General features: G+C 50.4%; 1 protein-coding gene across 1 annotated transcript in view; it reads right to left on the reverse strand.

The window, feature by feature from the left end:
• Positions 1-643: 643 nt before the first annotated feature.
• HRH1 (histamine receptor H1) overlaps positions 644-18,802 on the reverse strand; it is a 244,266-nt gene continuing 226,107 nt past the window's right edge. The window contains exon 2 of the mRNA XM_075320643.1: positions 644-2,604. Coding sequence (XP_075176758.1) covers positions 1,006-2,499 — 1,494 coding nt within the window. The 5' untranslated portion in view covers positions 2,500-2,604 and the 3' untranslated portion in view covers positions 644-1,005. The remainder of the gene's footprint in view (positions 2,605-18,802) is intronic.

Raw genomic sequence — 18,802 nt, forward strand, 5'->3', positions numbered from 1 at the left:
ATAGGTCCACCAGGGTCTTGTCCATCTAGATGGGTCACCAGGATCTTCTCTGCCTAAACAGTTCCACCAGGGTTTTTTCTGTCTAGATAGGTCTATCAGGGTCTTCTCCATCTCGATAAGTCCTCCGGGTCTTCTCCATGTAAACGGTCCACCAGGGTCTTCTCTGTTTTGACAGATCCACCAGGGTCTTCTTCATCGAGATATATTCACCAAGGTCTTCTTCGTATAGCTAGGTCAACCAAAGTCTTCTCCATCAAAATAGGTCCACAAGGATTTTGTCCCTCTAGACAGGTTCACAAGGATTTTTTCTGTCTAGATAGGTCCATTAGGCTCTTCTCCACACTATCTTGATAGTATCAAGACATTGAGTTGCTGGTCTTCCTCTTCGCCTTGTTCCTTCTATTCTTCCTACAATGATGTCTTATCGCTATGTGCATCTACGTGCATGAGTGTCACAGATGGCTATAACTTGTTAAGTTTTAGGCTAAGTCCTTTGCATGTACACAATGGAAAAGAAAGATAGGGCAAATCAAATCAGCAGATATTGTGCAGAACTGTGAGGCCTAAAATAAGTTGAGGCCTAAATTGATGAGATTTTATTTTTTGGGTTGATCTCACTTCTTTATTAGATTTGGTTGGTGAATGTGAAGCTGTAATAGAAATGTGTTCAGAGGAACAACACTCGGCTCATACAAATCGTGTTTTATTTTTGCCATTTCTTTTACACCTCAGCAGATTAATCTAGTTTATATTTTTCCAGAGAATTGGACAAATCTCTAGATAACCCCTTGCAATGTCTTAGATTCTCACCCCTTGCTCAGGACATTAAGATTATACTTAGTTCAAGTTTTCACAGACAGAGTCGTACAACGGTGATGAATTGAAAATTAGGAAATGAGGCACCAAACACAATTCAAGAAAAATGTCTCAAGTAGGGTGGTTCCTCTTGAGAACCATGAAGTTAACACTGACATTTCGAGGACTCCTGAAGAACCAGGACCAAACTCATTTATAGGAACAAGTCGTGGACTTTTCCTGTTTATCACAGTTTAACTTAATATGAAATATCTTCTTAAATGTCTTCTTAAAGTTCTCGTTACACAGCGGGTAGATCAGTGGGTTTAGTGTTGAGTTGACATAGCCGAGCCAAATGGTAAACATGTGAATGTTGTGGTTGAAGCAGTCTTGGCAAAAAGCTATAACCATGAAAAGAACAAAATATGGGATCCAGCACAACATGAAGGCCGCCATGATGAACCCCAACTGCTTGGCGGCTTTCCTTTCCCTGTTCATGTGAAGTCCTTGCATATTCTGCTTGGACTGTGAGCGGAACCGCTGCCACGTGTGCTTCAGGTAGCCGAAATTGCCTAACTGCCGAGTTTCGGTGTTGTCGGGGGTCTCAGTGTTGTTCTGTTCTATCGGACTGGAATTCAAGATATAAGAACCTGCCTCAGCAAATGTGTGTTCCTCCGATATGTCTGTCATCTCCTGATTTTCTCGGAAGTGCTCTTTACTCTTTTTTCTGCTTACGGTAACATATTTTCGGCATTCTTCGGGGTTTGCCTGTATTATGGTCAAAGGGAAACAGTGCAACTTGACTACCTTATTGTCACATGGGCTGAATGTCTGCTGACTCTCAATGTCTTCCATATGGAATTGTCCATGAAAGCTTTTTGGTTTGGGAAACACATTGGAGACTGTAGTATAATGTCTGTGAAGGCTTGTCTCTGGTACCATGAGACTTCCATTACTACATTGTTTCTTTACACAAGTCCTTGGCTTCTTTAGCACTTTGACTTTATGGACAAATTTACTGTCATAGAACAGTTGGAAAGAGCCATTAATCAGTTTCCGATGTTGATAATGTTCTCTGACGGCTTTGTATATCTTGGCATAAAACCACAACATTAGCAGAGATGGTATATAGAAATTCAATATGGCGGTGAGGACTTTAAACCAAGTCACTTTGTGGAACTCTGTTTCACACGTGTGTTCCGGCACCGACCAAACTCCACCATTCGCAAACACATGCCACCCCAAAATAGGGACGATCCAGGTCAATGAAAAAAGCCAGGCCCCGGAGATCATGAAGGAGGCTCGGGTTTTTGTACGATACTTTAGATACTGTAGAGGTTGCTGAATGGAGCGATAGCGATCAATGCACAGAATAAATAAGCTGAAGATAGAGGCCGTACTGGCAACGTAGTCCATAGATAACCAAAAGAGGCAAGTGGGTCTTCCAAGGATCCATTCATGGTTCAGCAGGTACACAATGTTCAGTGGCATGACGGCAGCGCCGACTATGAGATCAGCGATGGACAAGCTGACGATGTACAGGTTTCCCACTGTGTGAAGTTTCCTCTCAGTCTTCACGGCGTACAAAACTAAAATATTCATGATAACGGTAAAAAAAGATATGCTCCCTAACACCAGGCCCAAGGTCGCGGAGTGAATATTGGTCACATTCTTTACCAGGCTCAGGTTATTATCCAACATCATTCCACGAGAACGGTGGATTAGGGGGAAGATGGCGGCCGACACCGGGTCGGATGGATTAGAGAAACGCAGGATTAGAAGGAGACATTTCTGGATGTTGCTCTTTATCTGCAAAGCAAACAGAAAAAGGTTTAATGTAGAATATTAGGTCATAAAAGAAAGAAATGTACAGATATACGGTGACAGACGGTAGCAGCCAGGGCACTATTACAAATCTGCCCAAAATAATGCAGCACAGACAATGTATCATTAGAGCTTGGTCTAAAGGCAATCTGTGGCCAGGTGTAGACCTCCTATTCATGAACCGTGGGCGAAACTCACCCCACTGCTGCTGATTGACAGCTTCCCCCTATAGTGTGCAGAGGAAAATGCCTGTTAATAAGTCTTGGGACTGGATTACACCACAGCTCATGAATATTGAGGGATCGGCAGACGGCAGTACATGCATTGGAAAGAATCCTATTTCTTTAACAACCATTTTAAAAAAAAATCTTTACTGGTCATAATTAGAAATGTTATGTAGCTGTTGTACGACCATTGAAACAAGTAGAAGTAGAGTGAACTGTTATGGGTAAGAATACCAACATTGGAAACAATTGTAAGTGTAGAGTGCCATCTTAAAGGAGCCCTCTAAGCCAGGCTTGTTTAGGATATTTGTGCTCCCCTGAAGAAGCCACATATGCGAAACATGAATTGGGCATTTTGGCTGCTGCAGGATAATACAATGGGCATTAATCCTTTCTAGATTATATTATGGTTTCATTACTTACATTGTGTGACTGTTATCCATAGTGGGTCATGTGCATTTATGATCTGCATTTGGCATATAAACACTAAGTAGCAATTGCAATCTAACTTTATGATGTACTCTATATATGCATCATACATGGAAAACACGGTATCACTTTTTCATATGTACTTATGGATACTGTAACATATATATACTGTATATATTGTGAGGTAGCACGGTCGGCTGCGCAGCAGAAGACACGGGATCCAGGCATTAAGGTTCACAGCACACGGTTTTAATGTCCAAACAAAAGTCCATAACACAATACATGTGCCTCTCCAGCAGAAAACTCAGGGAGTTCTGTTCACTCCCTCACACCCGGCACACCTGCCCTCGTTCCTGATTCTATTTAACCCTTCCTTCAGCCTGTAGGGAAACAGCATTAACCCTAGAGTGGATTTACTTTCTATCATGGAGTGAGCACAACCGGGGCGAGACATACCGGCCGTCATAGATAACCCCGGTCACAGTCTCACATACCCCCCCCCTCAGTTCAAGCGTGCGGGGTTGAACTCCCGCCATCAAACACGGGCCGCGGGACAAGGCATCGGCGTTGCCCTGCAACCTACCGGCCCGGTGTTCAACCGTAAACCGGAAGTTTTGCAGAGAAAGGAACCACCGGGTAACCCGGGCATTCCGTTCCTTGGCGGACCTCATCCAGACCAGTGGAGAGTGATCCGTCACCAAGCGAAACTGCCGTCCCAGCAGGTAATAGCGTAGGGACTCCAAGGCCCACTTGATCGCCAGGCACTCCTTCTCCACTACGCTATAATTCCGCTCGGGAGGGGTGAGCTTCCTACTTAAGAAGGTGACGGGGTGTTCCTCCCCCTGAACCACCTGAGACAGCACTGCCCCCAGGCCGATCTCCGAGGCGTCAGTCTGTACTATGAACTCCTTCCGGAAATCAGGGTTGACCAGAACGGGCTGTCCGCACAGGACCTCCTTCAGGGCCCGGAAGGAGTCCTCGGCCTGCGGAGTCCAGCGCACCATGACGGACTTCTTGCCTTTGAGAAGGTCCGTCAAGGGGGCTGATAGTCCCGCAAAATCCTTTACAAACCGCCTGTAGTACCCCACGATACCCAGGAAGGCCCTAACCTGCTTCGTGGTCAGGGGTCTAGGCCACTTCTGGATCGCCTCAACCTTGTTAATTTGGGGCTTAATCACTCCTTGGCCTATCACGTAGCCCAAGTAGCGGGCTTCCGTGAGTCCCAATGCACATTTCTTGGGATTGGCTGTCAATCCGGCTGTTCGAAGCGCGTCCACCACCGCTTGTACCTGTTCCAAGTGGGTCTGCCAATCGGAGCTGTAAATAATGATGTCATCCAGGTACGCTGATGCATACGCCTGGTGGGGTTCCAGCACTAAGTCCATCAACCTCTGGAACGTGGCCGGAGCGCCATGTAACCCAAAAGGCAAGACAACATAGTGGAAGAGACCCTCCGGCGTAACAAAAGCGGTTTTCTCCTTGGCGGACTCCGTTAGTGGCACCTGCCAGTACCCTTTGGTCAGGTCGAGCGTGGTAAAATATCGCGCCTGTCCCAGCCTATCAATCAGCTCATCCACCCGGGGCATGGGGTAGAGATCGAACTTGGATATTTCGTTCAATCTCCTAAAGTCATTGCAGAACCTTAAGGAGCCATCGGGTTTTGGTATTAGGACAATCGGACTAGCCCATTCACTCCGGGATTTTTCGATGACCCCCAGGCGTAACATTGTCTTTACTTCCTCCGATATGGCTTGTCGTCGAGCCTCCGGTACCCGGTATGACTTCAGGCGTACCTTCAGGTGGGGCTCGGTGACAATATCATGTCGTATCAGACTGGTCCTACCGGGCAGCTCGGAGAAGACATCGGGGTTCTGCTGAACCAACCGTCTGGCCTCTCGCCTCTGTTGCTTGGTGAGGGCTTCTCCAATCCTTACTTCCGGGTCGTCCTCTCCGGAGGTCGCTGGAGCCGGATGTGAACGACCCGAAGAGGAGGGAGGTGGGGAAAAAACAGCCATCAGGCTTTCCCGTTCCTGCCAAGGTTTTAATAGGTTGACATGGTATATTTGTTCAGGTTTCCGCCTACCGGGCTGCAATACTTTATAGTTAACCACCCCTACTCTTTCCTTTATCTCGTAGGGGCCTTGCCACTGAGCCAGGAATTTGCTCTCCGCCGTGGGGATCAATACCAACACCCGATCCCCGGGTTTAAAGGTCCTCACGGTGGCTTGTCTATTGTAGCGGCCGCTTTGCGCGGCCTGAGCCTCCTGTAAATGCTCCTTCACAATTGGCATGACCGCGCTTATGCGGTTCTGCATACCCAAAATGTGTTCAATCACACTTTTATGGGGGGTGGGCTCTTGTTCCCATGTTTCCTTTGCCAGGTCCAACAATCCCCGGGGATGTCGCCCGTATAACAATTCAAAAGGCGAAAACCCCGTGGATGCCTGTGGCACCTCTCGTATGGCAAACATCAAATAGGGAAGCATCATATCCCAGTCTTTCCCGTCTTTTGAAATCACCCTTCTTAGCATGGTTTTCAGGGTTTTATTGAAACGCTCGACTAAACCGTCCGTTTGAGGATGATACACAGACGTACGCAACTGCTTGATCTGGAGTAGCCGGCATAGCTCTTTGGTCACTTTAGACATGAATGGGGTCCCCTGATCCGTAAGGATCTCCTTGGGCAATCCCACCCGGCAGAAAACAGCAAACAACTCCCGAGCTATAAGCTTTGCTGCAGTATGTCTGAGAGGTATCGCCTCGGGATTCCGGGTGGCATAGTCAACGATCACTAGGATGTGTTGGTGCCCTCGAGCGGACTTTACGAGGGGCCCCACCAGATCCATCCCTATCCGTTCAAAAGGGACTTCTATAATGGGTAACGGTACCAACGGACTGCGAAAATGGGTCAGGGGTGCAGTAAGCTGACACTCCGGGCAGGTTTCGCAGAACCGTTTTACCTCCCCAAAGACCCCGGGCCAATAGAACCTTTGCAATATTCGCTCCTGCGTTTTCTTGACCCCTAGGTGGCCACTCATCAGGTGTTTATGAGCCAAGTCGAGGACCCGCCGGCGATGCGGCTGGGGCACCACCAACTGTTCTACCCCTACGCCCCGTATTTCATCTACCCGGTAGAGTAAATCCTGCTTAAGAGCGAAATGGGGGTACCTTACCTGGGCACCGGGCAGCTGTGCCACCCCGTCAACTACTGTCACCCGACTCCGGGCATGTATTAACGTAGGGTCCTGGAGTTGGGCTGTCCCAAACGTATCCGGGGACGCCTCCAACTCCGGGATGGGCTCGACCGTCTCAGCCTCTCCTGCCAATACCTCTAGGGGCGACCTATCGGGTTCACACTCTGTCCCTATCATGGTGACCCCTACGGCAGGTGTCCCGGATTCAGGATTGTAGGGCTCAGGTCCCGGACCGACCAATATCTGAGGGGACTTAGGGGGTCCCCTCCATAAAGTCCAAAAATAGGGCAGATCCCTTCCTAGGATCACGTCATAAGGAAGAGTGTTAAGAAGTCCCACCTCATGTTGCACCTGACCGCAAGGTGCTGTGATGGTGACAATCCCCGTGGGATAGTCGCGGCGGTCCCCCATGTATGCAAACCACCCCCACGGTGCGTCCTGTGGCCTTTACTTTAGCTCTCAAGGTGGATCGCACAAGGGTCACTAAGCTTCCGGAATCCAACAATCCTGTAACCGGACATCCATTCACCTGTATTTGGCACAAGTGGGGCTCCATCTCTGGGGAGACCAGGTCAGCGGTACACACCACCTGAGCATACATTGAACCCCGCCGGGTAACCCCACAATCCATGGGCTCCGTGGTGAGTGGACACTGGGCTTCCATATGTCCCACCCGCTGGCACCGCCAACATCTAATGGGGACGGAAACCCCCTTGACGGGTTGTCGTTTAGGGTACAGAACCTTCCGGACCTCAGGAATGGCGGCCGCGGCCTCAGACGGGACGGTAGGGGACTCCTGTACCGTTGTCAGCGGTGGGTCCTTGGCCCTAGGCTTGGAGGGGCCGGACCGACGGGCGGTACGCAAAGTCTCAGTGTCCCGTATCAAGTCCTGCGTAGCCACATGCCGCTCTACCAGGGACACTAATTGGTCCAGGGTACTCGGGTCACCCTGTCCGACCCACCGTTGAACGGTGACGGGTAAAGTGCGCACAAAACGATCCACTACTACCCTTTCCACCATTTGCGCCGGGCTCAGAGTGTCAGGCTGCAACCACTTTTTTACAAGATGCAACAAGTCATAGGCCTGGGAGCGTACGGGTTTGGCTTCCTCATAGAACCACTGATTTACCCGCTGAGCCCGTACATAGGTATTCACCCCCAACCGAGCCAGTATTTCGGCTTTCAGGGTCACATAGTCAATGGCGTCCTCGGCACAGAGGTCCAGGTACGCTTTTTGGGGTTCCCCCGTCAGATAGGGCGACAATACCTCAGCCCACTGCGGGGTCGGCAGCTTTTCCCGCTCGGCCACCCGCTCAAACACCGCCAGGAACGCTTCCACATCATCACCCGGGGTCATCTTTTGCAACGCTTGTCTCACCGCTTTCCGGACGCTGCCGTCGTCACCCGGTCCCGGGGTTGTTGCTGCCGGTCCGGCACGGATCGACTTGGCCAGGAGAACCATCTGTTCTTGGTGCCTTTTTTCCTGCAATTGCAAGGCTTGCTGCTGACGTGCATTGGCCTGCTCCATCTGTTCTTGGTGCCTTTTGTCCTGCACTTGCAAGGATTGCTGCTGACGTGCATTGGCCTGATCCATCTGTTCTTGGAGTTTTTTTTCCTGCACTTGCAAGGATTGGAGCAGGTGTGCATTGGTCTGTTGTTGCTGTGCATTAGCCTGTTGCTGCTGTGCATTAGCCTGAGCCAGCTGCTTTAGTATGTCCTCCATGGCGTCGCCGGGTTTGGGCTGTAGTATAGCCGCTCGAATCCAGGACATGCGCAGCTGGGTCACCAGGGATGGATGCTACACCTCACCGGCTGTCATGCCCGCCGATTCTCCACCATATGTGAGGTAGCACGGTCGGCTGCGCAGCAGAAGACACGGGATCCAGGCATTAAGGTTCACAGCACACGGTTTTAATGTCCAAACAAAAGTCCATAACACAATACATGTGCCTCTCCAGCAGAAAACTCAGGGAGTTCTGTTCACTCCCTCACACCCGGCACACCTGCCCTCGTTCCTGATTCTATTTAACCCTTCCTTCAGCCTGTAGGGAAACAGCATTAACCCTAGAGTGGATTTACTTTCTATCATGGAGTGAGCACAACCGGGGCGAGACATACCGGCCGTCATAGATAACCCCGGTCACAGTCTCACAATATATATATATATATATATATATATATATATATATATATATATATATATATATGTGTGTATGTATATGTTCAGTCATTGGCTTCTTCATTACACATGGAACCATTCTTCATGCTTTGTTTGAGGCTCTTGCACTGGGATTATCCACTGAATTATCATCTATGTGATCTTTCTAATGTAACTTTCAGTGAAATCTGTATTTTTCTATATTCTTGCTTCTCCTTTTCTGACGTTTGGGATATGTTTATGGTGCGATTTTCTGATAAAAAATTGCTTATCCGTTTGCTTAGACTTTGATAATATGAACTGCGTCGCTCCAGCTCCTGCCAAGCTAAACTGTGCGGAGTGATTCATGAGGTTTAGCAAACATTACACTTCAGCCAGTAAATCATGAAACAAGACTCGGATCCTTTAGCCGTCATTTCAGGGGGCATTGATGGGATAATTATTTAGCTATTTGAGACAGATGCAATTTAAACTTTACACCTTGTGATCAGACACAAGAACGCACAATAAATTGTATCATATTGTAGAAATGTATATTTATAAAAGCATTTAGGTTGACATATCTTTTCATTTTTGAAATCCCAGTCACTCCTGATTACTGCACGAACCATACAATCCACACATAGATTACTCACTTTATCCACAAGACACATGTGACGACATGGACACCCAATGCCTAGCATGGGTTAAAGTTTCTTAAAATTCAGCCAGACGTATTGTTCTTCTGTGTGTTAACTCATGTTTGCTAAACTATTGTTTGGGACCAGACCCTCTGAGCTTTTATTGTAATGTAGTTGTGTATTGCTAATCTAATGTAAATTACCTCAGTGACCATTGTCTAGTCTGTGCATTTCAGACTACATGTAGATATCCTCAGTCTTTCTGTCCACACCATTTAAATGAACATTATCCATGCAGCTTGAAATTCATCCAATAAGAGAAGCAACCTTGTACAACCAATCCGATAAGGGCACAGTTTATCCTAAGGAAAGGTTATGGCTATAAAAGGGATTTCTTTAAGTCACCAGAGGTTGATGGATGTGCATGATCCAGTCTAAGCTCTTAGGAGCTGGCTAGAGGATCAGAACCAGGATACCTTGTGGACTCGGTCTAGGGACTTTGGCTCCGACTAGAGGATCACTTGGCTACATGGCTTCAATCTAGGGACTTCGATTCCGATTGGAGACCATATCCACAGTCTAGGGATTTCGACTCCGGCTGCCAGCATTATATCATCATACCAGAGACTACTTAAGGAGGAAATACAGGTTGGGACAATCCAGTCACCTGGCTACAGACTTTGCGGACCTCAGCCAGCTTCCTAAATCTGGCATTATTCCTTTCTCGGTGGGTGCCCGCCAAAAGCGGGGTGCTGCTGGATTGGAGTAAGTAGCCCTGGAAGTTCTGAGGCACGGACATTCTAAATCCCTGGTGAGCCAGCGGAAGGGTGAGACTCTGTTGCCTGTTACATTTGTGTGTTTTGCTGGTTATGTGTTATGTGCCGTTAATTGTTTGGGGATCCAATAAAGTCTTAATATTGTGATTCCCTCACCCTGTGTTGTCTGAGTAGTGTGCTGCCCACAGTTAAGGAGGTTGTGCGTTCAGTTGGGATGAGCCCTGAGCCATGCTGTCTTTCTAAAGGCGGCCGGGCCAGCGGACAAGAGCACCCACTGAGCCCCGTGTCTCCACAACACATAATGACAGACTAGGGTTCCCTGGATCCACCAGAAAGTAGCCCCCATTCTTCTATAGAGAGGTTGTGCACATCTTGTTTGATTGCATTTTAAACCTATTAAGTTACTTTTATTAGACAACATGAAAATAGGAAAAACAAGTCAATTGCAAATTTGCTTTTTGGCTGTCATTCTAATGCACTGAGAGCTTTTTTCTTACATAGTGTACAGCTGGTTTCCATGGAACTTGCTCAGACCCTGCCCAAGAGTGTGTAGTAGTTACATTTCAAAAAAGGAGTTAACCCTAACATACCAGTCAGCTCTCTCCAGCCCATTGATTTCTAATCCCCAGTTAGATGGTCACCTCTTGCCTCCTCCTTCTCACCACCTGACAGGACCATGTGCATTTTCAAATGGTTTGTTATCTGTTTATGTAAATTGTAAATACAGTGATAACACCATAGACTTCAGAACAAGCCACTGATGCTGAATGTGTTACAGCAGAGCTTGTGCTGAGCTTTATAGTTCTCCTAATACTACAGCTCTGCTACTCATCAGAGCTGTCACTCAAGGAGGAGAGCCCGCCTCCAGAAACCAGAAGTGAGGAGACAGCAGAGCTCTGAGCTCCCACGAGACAACTTGAGAACACCCCTCATCAGGGCCGGATTAAGGTTGGTGGGGGTCCCTGGGCAGAAAATCTGGTGGGGGCCCCATAAACGTTAACATTTTTAGCCATAACAGTAGAGCGCGAACTGTAGCATTTAGATATAAATTTAATGAACATTTATCTTCTCCTGTTCTGCCACATTCAGATTTACAGTGCTACAATACAGATACAGTCCAGGATCACTCACAGCTGTCAGTTATACACACAGTACAATACAGATACAGTCCAGGATCACTCACAGCCATCACTTATACACAGAAAGTAGAGTTGCTCACATATTTTTTTATTCATCCCAATGTTAAGGCAGCCAGGGCCGGCTCCAGGTTTTTGTGGTCCCCGGTTGAGTCTTAGTGGGCCCCATCCACACACAGACATGCACATGCACATACAGGCATACGTACATATACATATTTGAAGACAAATTCACAAAAATACATTTAAACAGACAAATATATGCACAGTCATATACACTGACACACATGCAGACACAGACGCATTACAGGTGTTAATATGGAGAAGTCACAAGCAGCATCACTCACCTCCCCCGTTTGTTTCCGTCCAGCTCCTCCAGGACATGTGGCTGTGTTGCATGATGGCCATCACTAACATGACTGCACACCATGCACACTGACACAGCACTGCTGTATATACATCACAGGAGGGGCTAGGGCCTACAATATATACATTACAGGAGGGGACATAGATGTTACTGGAGTGGCAAACAGCTCTTGTGGCGTACACATTACTGGGATGGGTGGCTTAGCGCTCTGGGGTGCCGCACTGACTGCTCTGATTCACATATACACACACAGCTCTGCTTCACACACACACACACAGCTCTGCTTCACACACACACACACACACACACAGCTCTGCTACACACACAGCTCTGCTACACACACAGCTCTGCTACACACACAGCTCTGCTACACACACACACAGCTGCTTCACACACACACACACACACACACACAGCTGCTTCACACACACAGCTCTGCTTCACACACAGCTCTGCTTCACACACAGCTCTGCTTCACACACACACACAGCTCTGCTTCACACACACAGCTCTGCTTCACACACACAGCTCTGCTTCACACACACAGCTCTGCTTCACACACACACAGCTCTGCTTCACACACACAGCTCTGCTTCACACACACAGCTCTGCTTCACACACACAGCTCTGCTTCACACACACACAGCTCTGCTTCACACACACACAGCTCTGCTTCACACACACACAGCTCTGCTTCACACACACACACAGCTCTGCTTCACACCACACATCTTTCTTCAGCTCTGCTTCACACACACACACACACACACACACACACACACACACACAGCTCTGCTTCTCACACACACACACACACAGCTCTGCTTCACACACACACAGCTCTGCTTCACACACACAGCTCTGCTTCACACACACACAGCTCTGCTTCACACACACACACAGCTCTGCTTCACACACACACACAGCTCTGCTTCACACTACACATCTTTCTTCAGCTCTGCTTCACACCCCCCCCCCCGAAAACACAGCTGATGTATTAGACTGTCTTTACGGAGGGGGAGAGGGTGTGAAAAAAAAAAAAAAATTCTGACGGGTGGCAAGTATGGCCCTGGTGGTGGGGGCCCCCTTGGAAGCTCTTATGGTGGGGGCCCCGGGGCTGAAGCCCCGCCTGCCCCGCCTATAATCCGGCCCTGCCCCTCATCATCACTGCACGCACAGGACATATCATCAGTAGATAATGCCCATATTCACAGGTTGGATATGGATGACAGTTTCAATGGGACTCTCTTCTCCCCATAAAGAACATGTACATGCTTAGCTGAGAGGAGCATATCTTATATGGGGGGGGTCGGCAAATATAACTGTCAGCCAAACAAATGTTAGGGAGACAGTTATACGAGTGCTCTTTCCATCTTTGTAATATGATATTTATCATTCAACTAATAAGAAATACATCATAATGGAAAATATTTGGCTTCAAAAGAGTCTCCAAAATGTGCCAACCTCTGTTACAATCTAAGGCGACCTCTGGGCCTTTCCTAATTGTAAAGTGTTTGTTTATCCACAAATCCACATTAACTAATCCACAGTCCCGAAATCTTAAGAAGTCGAGACTTGTCTGAAAAGTTCATGTCACCAAAGAACCATTGACCTAAAGGACCGAACTAAGAACCGAGCATCTAAGACGTCATCGAGAAAGGTCTGAAGTGATGGGCCAGGGGAGCCTCTGGCCTTGTAGTCGTGGCACTGGTGCTGAGGCAGACCCCTGGTTCCACCACTTCTTCAACTTCTGAGGCCGCCTTAGGTGTGCAGTGTGCGGCGTCTTTTTCACCGGCCGATGCATAAAGAGTCTTCAGGCAAAAGTTGAAATGCATCAAAACAGCCATTTATTTACACATAAAAAAAACACTCCGGTCAGCAGATTCCGGCAATATTAGTGGAGCTGGGGACTACCTGCCCAAACGCGCCCTCTGGTGGGGATATGCCCTAGATACTCCTCTTCTCTGGGCTCCCACTCTCCGGTCAAGCACGCACTGGACCCACACCAGCGGAATAGACCCTGAGGTTGCGTCCACCTCCTTTACTCCGGTGTCCCCTGGTGTTCCGCTCACACACTCACATTTGCCGCTCTAGATCTTCACTGTCTGCTGTCCCGGATCCTTCTCCCTCACACACACTCAGACCTTCCCTAGATATCCGGCCGACTCCTCCTTCCCCGGTGGCAAGAGCCGTCCCACCCGGCCACTAGGGGGTGCCCTAACACAACACATGTATATAATAAAATCAACACTTTTAATAATCACAATGCCGGGTAAACTATGCTAAACTAGTAGGGGGTAGGCCCACCCACTACATGCCTCCCCTCTTAAAATCCGAGCCTCCCGGCAAGGCTCTTAACTGTAAACACATTAAAACAGCAAAACCTTTTGGGTCAGTCCACGACCACAGCGGCACCAGTTCAGCGGCGCTCCCGGTCCTTGGGGCGCTCAGAGGCGCAGCAGCGCTCCCGGTCTTTAGGTAGCGCCCGGAGGCTCAATAGCGCTCCCGGTCTTACGATGGCGCCCGGAGACGCAACAGCGCTCCCGGTCTTAGATGGGCGCCCAGAGGCTCAATAGCGCTCCCGGTTTTAGTTGGCGGGCAACAGACCCACAGAACTTTAACATAACTGCTGCCGGTTAAACAGCACCGGACTTAAACAACAGATGACAGTGGAGACTTACTCTGGGGGCCAGGCCCGCTTCCATTCCTCCGCTTGTGCCTGAATGTAAGCTCCCAAAGACTGTCCCGGCTGGCAGCGAATCCTCCGAAAGGACACGGGGGCAAACGGTGGCTCCGCTGTCGCAGCTGCTTCTGCTTCCGGTGGTGGCGGTGGCGTCGCTGCCCGGGGTGGTTGTGGTGCAGGTGGCGGCACATCTAAAACGATGACCGGCTTGTTAGTTACACTTTGGGTCACTGCTACCACTGGAGGAACCTTCTCCGGATCAGCGGCCGAAGCAGATGATGTCTCCGGGGCAGCGGACAAGGTGCGCCGGGGTTGAGAGGGTGCGGACGGGACCGGTCTTGGGTGGCTCCGGCGCCGCTCCTGCAGTTCCTCCCAGTCCAGCTCCTGCTGCCACTGTTCCGCTTCCCGGGCGGTCGGCATTCGGGAGACGCCCACAGCAAACAGGCCGCGGCTCCCTGCGTCCGGCAAGAACTGAACTTTCTCGCCCGGCCAAAGAGTATGGAGTCGTTTGGGCAATCCTTCCACGTCCAGATGAACTCTGTTATAGAAGTAGTCATCTCCGGTCTCTACTTCTCGGATAAACCCATATCCCTCCTGCTGGTTGAACTTTACGACCACTCCGGTGGTCATCTGTAGAGCCAGCTCTTCTCCGCCGGGACCGGTCAACATCTCCCGGAATGTGGTCTCGGCCACCAGACGTTCCCGGACAGGGTCAGGCACCGGGGACGGAGCTCTGGGGTAGGGTACAGAGGGCGGAACGATGACCGGCTCCCAGACAAAGCCCAGGTGGTCCACTTCCAACTGCTCAGCGTACTCCTCGGCCGGCACTCCATATGAGGTGGTTGGAGCAGCAGCGGCGGCACCCGGTTGGGGAGGCTCCCAAGGGGCGTGCGTGGCATAAGTGGCCCGGACCTCCGTGATGGTGCCCCCGGTCTTGGCATCCCACGTTGTCTTCCAGGATACTTTCTCCGGTCGCGTGGAACCTCCCGGTCCGATGGGCAGGTCCACAAGAGAAGCTTCGCTTGCAGCCGCAAACTTAGGCCGGCCCCGGCCTAGGCTGACCAGAGCCATGGTGGTGGCCAGCTCCTCTGGTTGCCCCGACATGTTCATCTCTGTCTCTCGTATGTCCAGTAGCGACGGAGTCGATGCTGAGTCTGAGGAAAGAGGAGGCGGGCCTTCGCTTCCCGCTCTTAAACAGAATCCTCCCCCAGCCTCACGCATCATCTTGACTCCTCCGCGGCGGTACTTCTTTTTCTTCTTAATACCGCCCATTCTGTATGTCTTCAATGCCCTGGGACTTGCGCCTCCCCTCTTTGGGCGGAGTACTCTGTGCCTCTTCCTCGGCACCGGCCAGCCCCAGGCTCTTCTTTCGGCGCCAATTTTTCGCGCCTTTTCTTCTTGGGCCCGGTCCAACGCTTCGGGCCCTGTGCTCTTTTCCCACCAGGGAGCTGGGGATTTTCTTCCATGGTCAGGATCTTGTGCCTCAGGCACTACCTGATCTTCAGCTTCCTGGGTCCCCGGCAGGGAACTCGCATCCTGCCGACTACGCCACATGAAGTGATGGGCCAGGGGAGCCTCTGGCCTTGTAGTCGTGGCACTGGTGCTGAGGCAGACCCCTGGTTCCACCACTTCTTCAACTTCTGAGGCCGCCTTAGGTGTGCAGTGTGCGGCGTCTTTTTCACCGACCGATGCATAAAGAGTCTTCAGGCAAAAGTTGAAATGCATCAAAACAGCCATTTATTTACACATAAAAAAAACACTCCGGTCAGCAGATTCCGGCAATATTAGTGGAGCTGGGGACTACCTGCCCAAACGCGCCCTCTGGTGGGGATATGCCCTAGATACTCCTCTTCTCTGGGCTCCCACTCTCCGGTCAAGCACGCACTGGACCCACACCAGCGGAATAGACCCTGAGGTTGCGTCCACCTCCTTTACTCCGGTGTCCCCTGGTGTTCCGCTCACACACTCACATTTGCCGCTCTAGATCTTCACTGTCTGCTGTCCCGGATCCTTCTCCCTCACACACACTCAGACCTTCCCTAGATATCCGGCCGACTCCTCCTTCCCCGGTGGCAACAGCCGTCCCACCCGGCCACTAGGGGGTGCCCTAACACAACACATGTATATAATAAAATCAACACTTTTAATAATCACAATGCCGGGTAAACTATGCTAAACTAGTAGGGGGTAGGCCCACCCACTACAGGTCCATAAGAACCCACCGGATGGTGGAATCTGCGAGGGCTCAAACCAGATAACGTCATCGCTTTAATAATATATCGCAGACACTACATGAAAGAATGAATCATATTTTCCAATTTATATACAATGATCGTTGTTATTACAGATTTCTGTCTTCCCGGTGATCTCCTGTAAGTGGAGATTGTAACACCGGGAACGTTGTGTCATCAAATCTACTAAGAACAATCACTAAGAGGGATCAGCGGAAGACGATGCCCTTCATTCCTGAAGACATAATAGAGGTTTCTCTCGAGTCCTCGCAGCGTCTTCCACACGGATGTTACAATGTCGCAAGTCATTGTCTCTTGGGTTCAGTTCACACAGCGGAGCCGCTGCAAAATCCTCCTCAAAAACCACGTCAAATACTCGTGACTGTTCCTCCTTCTCAATTCATGTGAATCCACTTTACTGATCATGCAAAGAGTTTTTTAAGAATGTTGTGGAGATTGTGACACGGAGCAGTGATTTTTATTTTTATTTATTTTTTTAAACTGTTTTTATTGACTTTTCATATATAACAGCAAGATAAATACCAATCATAGCAGCATGTCAGTATCATTCCCCTGGGGGGGGGGGGTAAGGAGCTCTCCTAGACTTTCCTGGAAGATGCCTTTGTCTATAAATAAAGTATAAAATTCTCATACGAGTGGCGGATTAAGAAGTTAATATTGCGACATATAAATGATCCACTCGTGTTTTTCTTTGAGCATAGCCCTTTATATCAGAGAAAATTACTGACTTTACTGACACGTGTCAGATGTAGTGAGCGGATTATGCAGTAACGCACATGTCCTACGGTTATCAGCTCTATATGAAGAAGTCTACGTCACCGTGCACATTAGTGAATGGGAGGAAGGGAAGTGCAGGCGTCTGTAAGAGAATGGCCAGCGAGACGTCCATAGCGAGCAATCACGCTCCGGAGGGAATAGCGGAGGTGATCATCGGACCAGAGCGACTGACTGACACTGATGACTCCGGCGCCTGTGCACCGCTGTCACTAATACGTCCAAAGCCGCCTGTATACCACCGTCACTGAGCCGCTAACACCTCCAGAACCGCCTGTGCACCGCCGTCACTGAGCCGCTAACACCTCCAGAACCGCCTGTGCACCGCCGTCACTGAGCCGCTAACACCTCCAGAACCGCCTGTTCACCGCCGTCACTGAGCCGCTAACACCTCCAGAATCGCCTGTACACCGCCGTCACTGAGCCGCTAACACCTCCAGAACCGCCTGTGCACCGCCGTCACTGAGCCGCTAACACCTCCAGAACCGCCTGTGCACCGCCGTCACTGAGCCGCTAACACCTCCAGAACCGCCTGTGCACCGCCGTCACTGAGCCGCTAACACCTCCAGAACCGCCTGTACACCGCCGTCACTGAGCCGCTAACACCTCCAGAACCGCCTGTTCACCGCCGTCACTGAGCCGCTAACACCTCCAGAATCGCCTGTACACCGCCGTCACTGAGCCGCTAACACCTCCAGAACCGCCTGTACACCGCCGTCACTGAGCCGCTAACACCTCCAGAACCGCCTGTACACTGCCGTCACTGAGCCGCTAACACCTCCAGAACCGCCTGTACACCGCCGTCACTGAGCCGCTAACACCTCCAGAACCGCCTGTACACCGCCGTCACTGAGCCGCTAACACCTCCAGAACCGCCTGTGCACCGCCGTCACTGAGCCGCTAACACCTCCAGAACCGCCTGTGCACCGCTGTCACTAATACGTCCAAAGCCGCCTGTATACCACCGTCACTGAGCCGCTAACACCTCCAGAACCGCCTGTGCACCGCCGTCACTGAGCCGCTAACACCTCCAGAACCGCCTGTGCACCGCCGTCACTGAGCCGCTAACACCTCCAGAACCGCCTGTTCGCCGCCGTCACTGATCCGCTAACACCTCCAGAATCGCCTGTACACCGCCGTCACTGAGCCGCTAACACCTCCAGAACCGCCTGTGCACCGCCGTCACTGAGCCGCTAACACCTCCAGAACCGCCTGTGCACCGCCGTCACTGAGCCGCTAACACCTCCAGAACCGCCTGTGCACCGCCGTCACTGAGCCGCTAACACCTCCAGAACCGCCTGTACACCGCCGTCACTGAGCCGCTAACACCTCCAGAACCGCCTGTTCACCGCCGTCACTGAGCCGCTAACACCTCCAGAATCGCCTGTACACCGCCGTCACTGAGCCGCTAACACCTCCAGAACCGCCTGTACACCGCCGTCACTGAGCCGCTAACACCTCCAGAACCGCCTGTACACTGCCGTCACTGAGCCGCTAACACCTCCAGAACCGCCTGTACACCGCCGTCACTGAGCCGCTAACACCTCCAGAACCGCCTGTGCACCGCCGT

This window comes from Anomaloglossus baeobatrachus, chromosome 8 (genome assembly GCF_048569485.1).
Source record: "Anomaloglossus baeobatrachus isolate aAnoBae1 chromosome 8, aAnoBae1.hap1, whole genome shotgun sequence".
Classification (NCBI taxonomy): domain Eukaryota; kingdom Metazoa; phylum Chordata; class Amphibia; order Anura; family Aromobatidae; genus Anomaloglossus; species Anomaloglossus baeobatrachus.